This window comes from Leguminivora glycinivorella, chromosome Z (assembly GCF_023078275.1).
Source record: "Leguminivora glycinivorella isolate SPB_JAAS2020 chromosome Z, LegGlyc_1.1, whole genome shotgun sequence".
In the NCBI taxonomy this organism is placed as follows: Eukaryota; Metazoa; Arthropoda; class Insecta; order Lepidoptera; family Tortricidae; genus Leguminivora; species Leguminivora glycinivorella.
In genome coordinates this window covers 23,296,841-23,312,681 of record NC_062998.1, presented here as the reverse complement: position 1 = coordinate 23,312,681, position 15,841 = coordinate 23,296,841, and the positions used below count along the sequence as shown (strand labels likewise).

The window sequence follows — 15,841 nt, the reverse complement described above, 5'->3', positions numbered from 1 at the left end:
TGTGAGTAGGCTTCCTGTATTCCGTTTTAATTTAATAATATGAGTGAAGATCGTGTTAGTTTAAATCAATATAAAATTAGTTCTGTAATAAACGCCGTATGAGTAACACCGTGTTTCGTTGTTCAACCCCTAAACCGCCCCCGTATACTATATTGGCGACGATTTCGAGTCTACGCGAAGTGTGACAGTGTCATTAACAACATTAATATGCCTATCGGTAAAATAGAAGTGTTTAATATCGAGTCGGACAGCTGGTCGACTTACGTGGAGCGGTTGGAACAGTATTTGGTGGTCAATGAAACAAAGGAGGATCACAAAGTGCCTACGTTAATAACTGTTATGGGAAATCAGGCTTACGAACTGTTAGTTACCCTTTGTACACCAGATAAGCCAGCTAGTAAAAAGTTCGCCGAGTTAGTGAAAGTGATGAGCAGCCATTTGCAACCGAAACCGAGTTTGTTAGCAGAGCGGTACCGTTTTCGTAACAGGAAAAAAAAAGAGGGCGAATCTGTGGCGGATTTTGTTGCAGAACTCAAAAAGTTAGCAAAGCATTGCGTCTTTGGGGCGGAACTGAAAGAAAATTTGAGAGATCAGCTGGTGTGCGGACTTTGTGATGAAACAATACGGCAGCGTTTGTTTACCGAGGATGATATTTCGTTCGACCAGGCATTACAACTGGCGGTAGCGATGGAGGCAGCGCAGTCAAATGCGGCGGCAGTGGATGGTCGGGCTAAAGGCATAGAAGGCAATCCGAGCACAGCGAGTGCTTGTCATGCGGTATCGGGGCAATCGTGGCGCGGCAAGAGGGCGATGACGTCATACCGGGGATCAAACAGCAAGGATACGCGGCAGCCTGGCAACAGCGAGTCACATCTTTCGGGGTCTAAGCGCCAGGGTCAGGGTCATCGAGAGAAACGCCGGACTGAACAAGCGACGTCGTCGGGGGCAGAATGTAGTGTATGTGGACGGCCCCATGACTCATCGAGTTGTAAATTTGCTAATTACGTCTGTCGCGTATGCAATCATCCAGGGCATCTAAAAAGGATGTGTCCCAGACTACAGATGAGCGTTAGTACGTACAGAAATGAAATTAAAGACGAAGCGGATAGCGATTTTAGCGACGAGGTACCTTTTAATGTTTTTAATATTAACGATATTGCACAAAGTAAACCTTTCATGTTGCCAATACAAGTAGAGGGGAAAATAATAGAAATGGAAGCGGATACGGGTGTCCTATTTCTTGTATAAATGGGGACTTGTATTTAAAATTGTTTTCCCATATTCCCCTGCAAGATAGTGGTATTGTTATGTGTTATTATACCGAAGAGAAAAGGAAGCCCATGGGCAAAATTACGGTAAATGTAAAGTTTAAAAATATTTGTCAACGATTGGACTTGTTTGTAGTAAATCGAGGCAAGGGACCGTTATTAGGAAGGATATGGCTACGTGCGTTAGGGTTCAAATTAGATGAATTATCATGTTATGACGTCGAGGTCGCTGCACAATTTAATTTGAGTGAACTTAATTCCAGATACAGTGAAGTATTTGCGGAGGGGCTCGGGCGGTACACGGGTGGCGAGGTGAGTCTGCGGGTGCGCGAGGGCGCGCGGCCCGTGTTCCTGCGCGCGCGACCGCTGGCGTACGCACTGCGCGAGCCGGTGGAGCGCGCGCTGGACCAGCTGGAGCGCGACGGCGTTATTACGCCGGTGGATTCGTCGGACTGGGCCACGCCGATAGTACCCGTAGTCGAGACGGACGGGACCATTAGGGTATGTGGAGATTTTAAGTCTACTCTTAATAAGTGCCTGGAGGTAGATCGTTTTCCATTACCTAGAGTAGAGGACTTATTAACCAAGTTAAATGGAGGAGAAAAGTTTACTAAAATTGATTTGTCCCAGGCATATGCTCAGTTTGTCCTAGATGAGCGCTCGAGAGCTTTTACAGTTATTAACACACACAAAGGGTTGTACAGATATAATAGGTTAATATATGGGTTATCATCAAGTCCTGGTATTTTTCAGCGGAAATTGGAACAGATGTTTGCCGATCTTCCTAGAGTAGGAGTGTTCTTAGATGACGTTATCATAACAGGTACGAACGACCAAGAGCACTTGGAAACTTTGCATAAAGTTTTAGATAGGTTACAAAAATTCGGCTTAAAAATTAAAAAAGAAAAGTGTCAATTTTTCGCTAAGTCGGTCACTTACTTGGGGTATGTAGTAGATAAAGAGGGCATCCATACAAATCCGGACAAAATTAAGGCCATTGAACAGGTACCGACCCCTACTTGCGTAACAGAACTGCGTGCCTTTTTAGGTATGGTCATGTATTACGCTAAATTCGTAAAAAACATAAGTTCCATATTGGCACCTCTTTATGCATTACTAAAAAAAGGTGCTAAGTTTGAGTGGTGCGAGAAATGCAGAGAAGCTTTTTTAATGTAAAAAAAATATTGGCTAGTAGTACAGTATTGGTACACTATTCTCCGGAGTTACCAGTGGTACTCACTACAGATGCGAGTAGCGTGGGGGTAGCTGGGGTCATTTCCCATCTGATGTCGGATGGAAGTGAAAGACCAATTGCGTATGCCTCGCGGGTGCTTAACGCGGCCGAGCGCGGATACTCCCAAATTGATAGAGAGGCTTTAGCTATAATATTCAGTATAAAAAAATTTCACCAATATTTATATGGTCGCAAATTCCTTCTTAAAACAGATCATAAACCTCTCGTTTCTATTTTTGGGCCCAATACACTGGTCAAAAAGAGGAATAAAAAAACAAAGTGTGATGTAAAGCTGCATTTTTGGTATGTTATTTGGGGTCCTTGGGGGAATGTAGGACTATATTTTGCAAGCAAAAAAATGATGTGCTAACTTCGTAATTTAAAAAAAAAAGTAAAAAAATCAGACTTTTTTGGTTTTTGCCGTTTTATTAAAAAACTATGCATTTTTGGTCAAAAGTTGCTTTGTAATGTTGAAAGCGCATTAAATTCCAAACAGTTTGACATCTTTTTTATCAATGTCCGTCAAATATTTTTTGAGATATGAAGCGTCAAAAAAAGAGCATTTTTCCCCTTTCTATGAAAATATTCGTTTTGCTAATATTTTGAGACAGATATCAGCAAAACAACTCAGGCTATTACATAAATTGTAAAAGGAAAATGTAGAAAATTTCAATAAGACCAAAAGAGTGCCAGTTATTTAAAAAATAGGATTATAATTGGTAATGGCCAAATGGGATAGTTTACATATATTTACAGGAGGCGTAGCGGAGAACGAATTATTATTATTTGGGGGCTGTTCAAGTATTACTCAGACACATATTTGCGTATATCAAATCAACATTTATTTAGTAAGTTAAGTTTACGGTCAGAAAAACCTCAGGATCGCCGCTTGGCGGAAAAAAATATTTACGAGTAGAAAACCCTCATTAATTAAATCAGATTGTTCCGAAATTGTTCTTGTACGGACTGGTTTTTAAAGCATATCACTGAGGGTTAATAACATCGATGCAATCTCACGAGCGTTGTCGTGGACGTGCCCGAATCATAGTATTCTCCGTTTAACGAAATATCAGTACATAGTACTATTAGTTCTTAGGGAGGAACTTTAGTTAAATCAGTCGATTATTCATTAAAATGAAATATGAAACCAAAATTAAATACAATTTAATTAAAGAAAATACGATTACAAGTACATTTTCAATATTTGAATTAAATTTATGATTAAAAATCTGAGAGCTAGTATTTAAGTTTGTAAGATGTTAATCGAGCGAGCGTCTACGGCCAAATAGGCAGAGTTTCGGTCCTCGCAGGCTGAGGAAGGGGTCCCGTCGGGTGGTCGCGTTGCCTCGTCAGCAGTTTGCAGACATTGTAGCTAACAGTACTATATGTGTTGTATTGCACGCGCAGGTCTCTCACCGCCGCGCAGGTGTAGTCGGACCATAACTCGACAGTATACACGCTTGTACAAAAACTGAGGCACAGCTGTCTTTTTACGCTGTCACTACATTTGGCGAATCTTCTAGCCAACATGTTTGCCCTTACTACGGTGGCTCGCCTCTGCCTTTCTATGTCCTCCTGGTCTTTTAAACTGGACAACAAGATGTGGCCAAGATATTTGACTTCGTGTACTCTCCGCAATTGAACTCCATCAAGCAAAAGAGGTGGTACATGTGTGGGCATATGTGCTGCCTCCATGAGCATAAATTCAGACTTGTCCGGGTTGTATCTCATGTTATGCTGGCTGGCGTATCTCTCGCATTCTGCAAGTAACTTACGCATAGCTCCCACAGATGGTGCTAGTAGGACCATATCGTCTGCATATGCGATGTGATTTATCATTTGCCCATTGATGGAGCAGCCAACCTCGGTACTGATCAAAGCCTGCGACAGCCCATCCATGTACACGCTGAAGAGAGCCGGAAACATACTGCCTCCTTGTCTCACGCCACAGTTTAGCCCGCTGGCTGTGGACAGAGTTGACTTCCATCTTACTACGTTCTTCTGCTGGGAATACCACTTCTCCAGTATCTTAATAATTGGCGTGGGCGCTTTCCGTTCCCGTAGTTTATTCCACAGCAATTGGTGGTCAAATACAACTCAAGTGGACTTTCTATCACTAAAGGAGTTGTGCCATCAAGATGCAGAACCAGGACCCTCAAAAAGGAAAAAGTAAAATGTAACTAATTCTGTTTTATTTTTCTAATTTACTAAACTTCAAAATTTTACTGTATTTTATTTCTTCATTAGTAATAGTCAAATCGATGCAAAGTTATCTTAGACAATTTTTTCAGATAAACGGATATCAAAGAAAGTAAGATCGAATATATAGCACTTTCAACCTAAAACTTTTAACGTAAACTATTTTACCTTAACCAATCTACCAGACTCTTGGCTTCTCTATTTATAGATTTTTTTTTGTTTACCAAAGTAACTATTTGTCTTACTGACCTTTATTTACACTAAAACTAAAGCAAAATAAATTTTATACAATGTTATATTGCAATATATATCATATCATGAAGTATTTTGCAGATATTTGTCTAAAAATATTGGCAAAACGCTACATTTTATAAATGCGTCAAAAATTAACCTTTTTTGACGCTTCATATCTCGAAAACTATTTGACGGACATTGATAAAAAAGATGTCAAACTGTTTGAAATTTAATGCGCTTTCAACATTACACAGCAACTTTTGACCAAAAACGCATAGTTTTTTAATAAAAAAATAAAAACCAAAAAAAAGTCCGATTTTTTTACTTTTTTTTTAAATTACGAAGTTAGCACACTTTTTTTTTGCTTGCAAAATATAGTCTTACATTCCCCCAAGGACTCCAAATAACATACCAAAAATCCAGCTTTACATCACACTTTGTTTTTTTAGCCGATTTTCATGTAAGATTTGACCGGTGTACAAGTCTGGTATACCAGTGATGGCAGCTTCGAGAATGCAAAGGTGGGCAGTGATTTTATCGGGCTATGACTATGATATACAGTATGTGAATACCAGTCAAAATGGCGCCGATGCATTGTCAAGGTTACCGCGCGAGGGGGTCGTTGGGGAGAAACGGCCAGAGTGCACATATATTAACTACGTTAATAATTTTTTACCTATCACTCACAAACAGGTTTGTGAAGAGGTAAAAAAAGATATGGTATTGAGCAAAATCATTTTATACGTACAGTCCGGGTGGCCATCTCACAACTCGCACATCGATTTGCAACCCTATTTCATAAGAAAGAATGAGTTATATTTAGACGCAGGTTGCCTTATGTGGGGTTACAGAATTATTATTCCCCCTGTGTTTAGAGAACAAATCCTTCAGGAACTACACGTGGGCCACTTAGGAATAGTAAAAATGAAGGCCGTGGCCCGGAGTTACGTGTGGTGGCCCGGCATCGATGCCGACATTGAGGCATGCTGCGCGGGCTGCCACACGTGCGCGGCGGAGGCGCCGGCGCCGCCGCGCGCGCCTGTCAAGCCGTGGGAGTACCCCGGCGAGGTATGGACGCGGGTGCATATCGATTTTTTGGGTCCGTGGCAAGGTAAAATTTTTCTGATTTTAATAGATGCATCTTCTAAGTGGATAGAGGCCTTCCTAATGACAACAACTACAGGAGCGGCGGTTTTAAAAGTGCTAAGGGAGATTTTTGCACGTTTTGGCGTTCCTAAGCAGGTAGTTTCGGACAATGGCCCTCCATTTACCAGCAAGGAGGTGGACACGTTCATGCGATATGGTAGGTATGTGAGGACACGAGTGAAACGCACCGTAGCTAATTGCACACTGGTTTAATAAGAATAGGCCTATCGCGGGGTGCGCGGGCGCAGCCGCTGCCATGCATACGTACTATATCCCTCCACCTTTATTTAACAATATCTTAAAAGTATTTCTTCAAATCTAAATTAAGTCTAGCTTGCCGTGGTGGCAAGGGTCTTAGGTCACTCGTGCCTTGAGGATCTGAGTTTCCGGGTTGTTGAGGTGACTGGGCCTCCGGGGAGGCGAAGACAAGATGATCATCCACGTTCTCTGATGTCTGGGGGTTCTGGCCCTCTGGGTGCCTACTATCACCCTCTTCCCTCTCCGCTGGATGAAGAGTATCCAAGCCATCAGGTTCTCCGGGAGGCGTCGTGGATGTCGCGCTGACACTGGTGGAGGCTGCTGGGCCCGGTACGGGCAGGAATATGGTGGGCTCCTGTGCGGTCGGCGCCAGCTGTCTAGTGGGCACCGTACATTCTGTAGTGGGTGAATTGGTTGGCATCCCTTTGTATAAAACGATTTGATTGATATGCTTTTTTATAACGTGACGAGTTTCTTGATCTTCTATTAGGTACAACCTTTGACCTAGTTTTTTTGTTATTTTTCCTCTTATCCAATTAAATCTATTTTTATTTATATATTTTTTATATAATATCTGGTCCTCGATATTAAAATCAGTTCTCTCAGCGCCTCCGTGATAATTAACCTGTGAGGACTGTTTATCTTTAACGGACGAGGCGGAGGCGGTGAATGATGATGGTGGTGAGTGTGCGGTGGTTAATAAGTCTAATCTGGACTTTAACTTTTTTCCGAACACTAATTGAGCGGGTGAAGTACCGATGGTCGAATGAATAGAGTTTCTGTAGTCAAATAAATACTTCATTAATTTACAATTTACTTTTGCATCGGGAACATTTGACATAAGTAGCGATTTAATACCCTTTTTCACCACTTTTACATATGTCTCAACTTGCCCATTGCTAGCTGGTTGATATGGTGCGCTCGTTAAATGTTGTATATTGTTTAGCAAACAAAATTGTTTAAAATCGTCTGACGTAAACGCCGTGCCATTGTCACTCACTATACATTGGGGGGTGCCGAATCGAGACATAACTTCGCAGAGTTTCTCAATAACACTATGCGTTGTTGTGTTTGATTTCATATCGAAGCACTCGACCCATTTGCTGTAGGCATCCACTATAACAAAGTATGAGTGGTTATTTATTGGACCGAGAAAATCGATATGTAACCTTTGAAACGCGTACTCAGGATATGGCCAAGGCGCTATCGTCACTCGCGGCGGCGAAGGACGCAGCTGGATACATACGTTACAAGCGCCAACAATTCTCTCAATTGCTTGGTCCACACCAGGAAACCAAAATTTTGAACGAATTTCAGATTTACACTTAACTATTCCTAGATGTGAACTATGAACTTCATGTAAAACCTGTTCCCTAAGCGCCATTGGTATAACAACTTTGTGCCCTCTCATTAAGCACCCATTTTCGACTGACAATTCGTTTCTGCATAAATGATACGGTTTTAAATAGATATCGCTAATTTTTTCGGCCAACCGGTCCTAACAAATTCGCATACCTTTTGCAGTTGTATATCCTTTAATGTTTCGCGGCGTAAATCTTCAACTGTTAAAGGTAAACATCCATCTACTACAAAGTTTACATACGCCGCGCGGTCGTCGAATTCCTGACCCTTGGTGACGTCACAGCCTTGCGATAACGTGCTGTTACTAAGTGCAAGCGGCGCGCGCGAGAGATAATCTGCACTATTATTTTCACTTCGTACATATTCAATAACGTAATTGTACGCCGATAAAAAAATTGCGTACCTCTGTAGCCGATTCGCCGTTACCTCCGGAATGCCTTTTTGTGGCCCGAATATAGATAGTAACGGTTTGTGGTCCGTTCGGAGGACAAACGGCTGTGATCTACCATAAATGTAATGATGGAACCGTTTAATAGCAAAAATTATTCCCGTTGCTTCCCGCTGAATTTGGGAATAATTTTTTTCAGCATCCTTTAATACTCGCGATGCGAAAGACACTGGCCGTTCAATCCCGTCAGTACCTATCTGTGATAACAAACACCCAAGGCCGACCGGCGACGCATCAGCTGTAACTATTATTTTAGCCGAAGGGTCAAAGTGCGCTAAAACCTGGTCGGAGGACAAGTGCCGCTTAATTGTCTCGAATGCATTTTGATGAATAGGCGTCCAGGACCATTTAACATTTTTCCTTATCAGGTCGTATAGAGAACTTAAGATGCTAGATGCGTCAGGTACAAAGTTACGATAATAGTTAACTAGACCTAAAAAGGACTGCAACTGAGCCACATTTTCAGGCCGCGGTGCCTTACTAATTGCTGCTACCTTTTCTTGCGATTTTGAAATGCCGTGTTTATTGATAACATGCCCTAAATATGATATCTCATCTTTGAAAAATTCGCATTTTTCTCGTTGTAGTGTTAAACCGGCGTCCTTAAACCTCGTAAGTACTTCGTGCAATCTATGTAGGTGTTCTGTCTTATCGCGCCCCGTTATCAATACGTCGTCTAAAAAGCATAGAACACCGTCTATTCCTGCTAGCAAAGTATTCAAGGCACGCTGAAAGATAGCCGGAGAACTGGTTAGCCCAAATATTAACCTATTATACTTATATAAACCACGGGTGGTATTTATACAGGTTATGTTATCGGGGTCATTTATCGGAAACTGATTGTAGGCCATAGACATATCTAACTTCGAAAATTGGACTCCGCCGTGTAATTTTGCGAATAACTCATCTACTGTCGGGAGCGGATAGGTCTCGGCGATCAGCTGTTTGTTGATAGTGCGCGAGTAGTCTGCGCAGATGCGCACGGACCCGTCCCGCTTCAACACGGGCACTATAGGCGAAGCAAATTCTGAGTATTCAATAGGTTGCAAAATACCTAAACCTACTAACCGATCAATTTCGTTCTCGACTTTACTCTTAAGCGCAAATGCAATCGGACGAGCTTTAATAAATACAGGTTTTGCGTTATCTTTTAAGTTTAAATTTATCTTGTATTTATTGAAACAGCCCAGCCGGTCTACAAATATATCCTTATAGTCAGATAGGATTTGTTGTACCATATCTGTATCCGTACAATAATTAAACGGTGCGTCGGGAATTCGTGCTAATTGTAGATGGAATTTCGAAATAAAATCGCGACCTAGGATTGGGGGTCCACCATTAGGAATCACATATATATCTAAATATTGTTCTTGGCCGTCATAACATATAGGTACATTAATTACGCCCGTAATAGTAAACGACTCCCGCGTATATCCAAACAGTTTTTTCTTTGGGGGTAACAATGGCACGTCGCTAAAATAACATTTATAAGTTTTGTCTGAGATAGCCGATACTGCTGCCCCACTGTCTATTTGTAACTTAATGGAGATGTTGTTCACTTTCATACATTCGACCATAGGTGCCCCATCTTCAGTACGAATATGAAAAAACTCACCGTCATCACCTTCGTTCACCTCCTCCGACTCGATATATTTTACAGCCTTGCACATGTTACTTAGATGGCCTTTTGTTTGACACTTCCTACACTTATAATTTCTAAACCGACACTTTGTAGCACTATGTTTGAATCTACCACACACCGAACACTGTACATCAGACGCCGCAGCAGACGAGCGCGCAGGTGCTTTTTCAATCTGGAACAGCTGGCCGCTGGCCTCTGTGGCCACCGGCGCTCCAGCGGGGCCGGCGGCAGCGCCACCGGTGCGAGCAACCCTGATGCTCTCCGCCAAGTCTATCGCCTTAGACAACGTGAGCTCGCCGACATTCTGCGTGAACAGCTTTTCACGCTCTCGACCTGGGAGCATGCCCATTACAAATCTGTCGAGAATAGCGTCGTCCATATTTTTGAAATCGCAGTACGCGGCGAGGCCTTTCAGACGCGCAGCCCACTGCACGTGACCTTCGCCCGCTTGCTGGGTGGCCGAATAAAAATGGAATCGCTCAACGTACCCGCAGCGTTTAGGTGTGAAATGTGCATCTAAAATCTTCACCACATCCGAATATCCCTTTTCTTCTAACGAATCCGGTAATGCTAAATTGCTTGCTAGCCGGTAGGTAGATTCGGCGAGTGCGCTTATCAAGATAGCTCGACGTTTCACTTGGGCTTTGTCTGTGTTGTCATTAATATCGTTGGCTATGAACCACTGAGATAGACGATTTTTGTAGCTTCTCCATTCCTGGGTTTCGTGATTAAAAACCGAAATTAACCCAAAAGTCCCAGCCATCGCCGCCACTTGGTAGGTATGTGAGGACACGAGTGAAACGCACCGTAGCTAATTGCACACTGGTTTAATAAGAATAGGCCTATCGCGGGGTGCGCGGGCGCAGCCGCTGCCATGCATACGTACTACGATATAATGGTATCAGTCATATTTTTACACCGGCATATCATCCGGCCTCAAACGGCGCAGCCGAGATGGCCGTTAAATTATGCAAAAGGGCTCTCAGAAAGGCAGTTAGGGATAGCATAAACGTGGAAGAAGCTCTTCAAGAATATTTGATGGCGTACAGAAATACTCCCCACAGCACCACGGGACAAACACCGGCCATGCTCCTACAGAGGCGGTCCTTACGCTGCCGACTGGACATGTTGCGGCCCGCGCGCGGACTCGAACAACGTGTCGAGGCAGCACAAGAACGTCAAGTGCAGCAGGCGGGCGGTACTGCTCGGTCTTTTCGGGTAGGGGACCTCGTGTGGTTTAGAGATTACAGCTCTGGGGAGAAATGGCTTAAAGGAAAGGTGGATAGCTTGATAGGTTCTAGGACGGTATTAGTGGTAAAGGAAAACGATTTATCGACTAAGTTTAAAAGGCACGTAGATCAAATAAGAGCACGACAACAGGTATCGACATGGGCGTGGCCTGGTCCGAGGGACCACCCTCAAACCTCCCAGTCACCACCGCCGCCACCCGGGCCGTCGTCAGTGCAGAGACCTCGCCGACATGTAGCACCGGTCGATCACTACGGTGATCCTCTCTTATATTAGTGGAAAGGCCACTACCTATTTTGTTTAGTTGTAGTTCGCTGTTAAGTTTTTTAAGTATTAATATCATATTAAGTGTAAGGGTGTGATATATGTACTTGAGGGTAGGCTCAACAATTAGTGAAATATTATGTGGGTAATTTGGTAAAATTAGTTCTGTAATAAACGCCGTATGAGTAACACCGTGTTTCGTTGTTCAACCCCTAAACCGCCCCCGTATACTATTAACCTGTGACCCAAAGACGGACATGTAATTTAAATTAAGAAAATTATATATTCCTAGTTCCTAGAAGGATTCCTAGTTGTTTATATATGTATTTTTGTGTGTATATATGTATATATATTTATGTAAGTTTATGAAAATTTATTATGTTATTTCTATTGTATGTAATATTTTGTTATTAGCACCGCCCACAATATCTCTGTTTGCCTAAAGGTTGACTGGTAGAGAATGCTGTCTGGCATTAAGTCCGCCTTTTGTACTATAAGTTCTTTTCTTTGTGTACAATAAAGATTAAATAAATAAATAAATAAATATATAGGGGCCACTTTTGGTAGTAAAAGTGAAAATTAAAAATCAAAGTGCTTTGAACTTGTTACCTACATATTAAATGAAAAAAATACACGAGCTAGCCTTCAATCTGTAGATTACAGGAAAACCTATTAGAAATAGATAGTCAAGCGTAAGTCGGACTTCAACGAATAAAACTCAAATTACGAATTTCCCTCACTGCCGCTGCAAGTACCAAGTCTCTTGAAATTGTGTGAGCGCGTTTAAATATTACAATTATAAATTCATTTCTGTTTCGTTTTTTTACAAATTGTTCAAAATATCGATTATTCGCAAAAATTACTTAAGTGCCTTCAAAAAATGAGGCGCTTAATCCCTTCTTGTGGTGTACGGAACCCTTACAACGCGAGTACAACTCGCACTTGGCTGGTTTTTATTTTTTCTAAACTGTACATGATGGGTACCGTCACTATATTAAATTGTTTCAAGAGATACGATAAAAAGTTATTAAGAATTGTGAACCTCTACCAAAACCACCTACAATAACACTATACCGGGTGGAACAGAACGATGGTATTTTACGAAAACAGTGAATTGTTTACCTTAAGAGGTTTATTTTTTTTCCTATAAAGTATAAACTATGTTAATATTCTTAGTCGTTTTCGAGATAAAGCTTGTTAAAGTTTAGTGCAAAAATCCACCTGTTTCAACCCTAGCAAGTTAATCAGGTGACGACGTCATCAAGTTTAGGTTAATGACCTGTGGAAAAAATACACAAACTAAGTGACATTTTGATGTCACTGAAAAATCTCTTACAGGCAACTGAGGTTTTAAGCCACACGTAACAACATTGACATTGAGATATTGCCGTATGAATATTGAACAAAGAGGTTAGACCAACCAAAAGTACCTCATTATTAATTAATTGTTCTTCCTCTACTATGATAAACAATAATATTATCTTTTACTTTCTGTTTTATTTTTTTCACGTTGCACGATTTATTAATGAATGAGCAAGCTAGAAAGTTCATGTAAGTGACAAAGTTGTTATGTAGCGGCGGACCTTTTTACAGCTTAATAATACTGGCCATACAGTTTCTTGCTTGACGATTGATTGAATACAAAAACAAATTGACATTGTTATTGACATTAGGGGGCGTCCATTAATCGCGTCATGCTGTATAGGGGGGGAGGGGGTCATAGAAAAATCACCAAATATCACCATGGGGGGGGGGGGTCAGGAACATATCACGTGTATTTTTTTTTGTTCCTGTGTGATACACTGTGTTATATTAGTTAGTAAACAAAAAATCATATTTCTGAGCAATTTTTTTAATATATCAACTTTAACATAACCAGACTGTCAAAACCTGAGCTGAGTTTTAAAAATTCATGCGCCGTAATTTGCCTTGCAGTTGGCACTTGCGTTGTGCAGTGCAAAGAGCAGCTGGGTGCAAAACGGTTATTATTAATTTTCAAAGATTTTTTTTAGTTTGCCCTCATCACGTATACCTACTTATAGACGGACGGTCAACCATCATGGCACAAAATATTTTGTTAAGAAAAAAACGCTGCTTTTGGGTTTCTGGTGAAAGAAACTTGCGAATGTTGGATTATGTAGAAATGTGCATTTTTTAAACTATCCCTTCACTAGAACTTGAGCTGGTCCAAAATGTGACATGTAAATCCAACATTCTGAACGAACATAACGAAGAAAATAAATCTCCTCACATGAGCTACGCGTCATTGAGGAGTTCCGTTCTGCTCATCATCAGTAGTTCTACTGCACCAAATGTCACTGTTCTATACTGTTCTTATAAAAATAACAAAGTCACTATAAGTGTGCCGTTGAGATTTGAGGAGTTCAGTTCTGATCATCATCAGCAGGTCCACTGCATCAAATGTCACTCTTCTGGACATAAATGCATGCTGTTCTCATAAAAACACAAGAATCACTATATGTATGTATATAAATTCTACTACTATTACTACTTATTGGCGCAGCGACCCAAAATGAGTCTTGGCCTCCGACACGAGTGTACGCCAATCATCCCGATCCTTAGCGACGTCCCTCCAGTTGTATGCTTGGAGATCGTGTATATACATTCAGTCAAAAAAAAATTCAAAATCGGTACAATATGAGTAGATATCAAATAACAAACATTAAAAAAAAAACAGACGAATTGAGATTTGGGCGGCGGTTAAAAAGGCGACAAATTTCACAAATGTTGGGCTCAACGGCTAATTGTCTTCATAAAACCTGTCCCTTCCTAAACCTTGACGTTGTTGGCGGAATCATCGACGAGCCATAACACTTAAAAATGTATTAAAGATGTAAGGGCGAATGTTCTCGGCATCCAAGCTCTTGCTTGGAAGGCAAAACAAGGTGGAACTGGTATGGATACCGGGACACGAAGGCTTCATTGGCAATGAAAATGCTGATGAACTTGCCAAGGCCGGATCTGAAGACAACTTCATAAGTCCGGAACCTTTTGTGGGCCTTTCACAAGGAACCATTAAAACGGCTATGAAAGACCGAACAAAGGCTAATCACCAAAAAGAGTGGGATGCCCTGGTAAATCTGAAGCATTCAAAGCTCTTTATGCGGAGGGTTGACTCTGGATGGAGCAAAAAGCTAGGAAAGCTAGGCAAAAGACAACTCCAAATTATAACGGGGGTGTTCACAGGCCATTACGGGGTCAAAGGAATCTTGGCCAAGATGGGACACGCTGACAACACGGATTGTCGCATGTGTGGTGGAGAGGAAGAGACCGTCAGACATCTAATGTGTGAATGTCACGCCCTCGCCAGACAAAGAATGAAGAACTTTGGAGCAGGCTACCTGGTACCAAAGGACTTCACAGAGCTACCCATGAGCCTCATCATCCGATACGTGGAGATGGTCGAGAAGCTCTTGAATAGCTGAAGGATCTTAGGATCGTAGGGGGTAGTGTATCCGGAAGGGCCCCCGCAGATTTAAGATAAGATAAGCTAAGGGCGAAGGTTTGATTCCCTAAGAAAATTTGAATTTCGCGCCATTTTTAGTGCCAAGATTTGGTTGATTCGTTGATTCATGTATTCGAAAAAAATCTACTAAAGTTGCCAAAAAATTACACGTCATATTGGCCGGGGGGGGAGGGGGTCCTGAAAATATCACCAAAGACCACCATGGGGGAGGGGGGGGGTCCAAAATAAGCCAAAAACGTATGACGCGATTAATGGACGCCCCCTTATTATGTTTCAAAATGCCTCAATTTAATACTAGAGATTATTTAAATTTATTATTTGTGTACGTGGAGTGTAATTATAACGCCGCCGAAGCTTTACGCCAATACCGTATCAGGTACCCACCACCGCATCCAGCCGGGCACTTAACAATTTTACGTGCGATTGATCGTGTGACAAACAATCGTCCTATTGTACCACGAACCGGTCAAGACGATCAACGCGGTGGACGCGTTATTCAGCATGCAGTCGGATTTGAAGAAGGGTATTACGCTACTTTGACAGAAACCCAAGAGCAAGTTCGAGACAGGCGGGCCGACATTTCGACACAAATCATTCAAAAAACGTGCCGGCCGTCATCCTTCCAAAATTCAAAGGGTTCAGGCTTTGCTGCCCAGAGATTGTCCTGTACGAGAAGCGTATTGTCAGTGGCTTTTACAAAGAGTAGCGGATGATGGCGAGTTTCTGAAACACGTGATTTGGACCGACGAAAGTACGTTCACTCGTAAAGGAATGTGGAACCGGCGTAACGAGCATGTCTATGCCGAAGAAAACCCATTCGGGAATTCGAGAAACCGGAGACCTTTGAGTTTGAACATCGAGTGTAATGTAAAATTCGAAATAGGGTTTTTTAATGTGTTTCTTGAGTATTGACATGTGTCATTGAAAAATATAAATAAAGCGGCAGGGTTGTCACTAAACTCAAACTGATTTTCTTTGTTATTGTTTATTGTGTTACGTAACCTCGATTATAACCTTAATAATTTGATTGAACATCAATTGGATAACACAA

General features: G+C 41.8%; 2 protein-coding genes across 2 annotated transcripts; one reads left to right on the top strand and one right to left on the bottom strand.

The window, feature by feature from the left end:
* The first annotated feature begins 207 nt into the window (after positions 1-207).
* LOC125241881 lies at positions 208-6,294 on the top strand. Its single transcript, XM_048150566.1, has 4 exons — positions 208-935; positions 1,532-1,769; positions 5,827-6,003; positions 6,178-6,294. The coding sequence occupies exons 1-4, from the start codon at positions 208-210 to the stop codon at positions 6,292-6,294; spliced, it is 1,260 nt and encodes a 419-aa protein (XP_048006523.1).
* On the bottom strand, positions 6,295-10,648 carry LOC125241937. Its single transcript, XM_048150650.1, has 2 exons — positions 9,765-10,648; positions 6,295-6,964 (listed from the first exon to the last, which is right to left on the bottom strand). Exons 1-2 carry the CDS (start codon positions 10,552-10,554, stop codon positions 6,960-6,962), a joined length of 795 nt encoding a protein of 264 aa, XP_048006607.1. The 5' UTR covers positions 10,555-10,648; the 3' UTR covers positions 6,295-6,959.
* Positions 10,649-15,841: the final 5,193 nt, after the last annotated feature.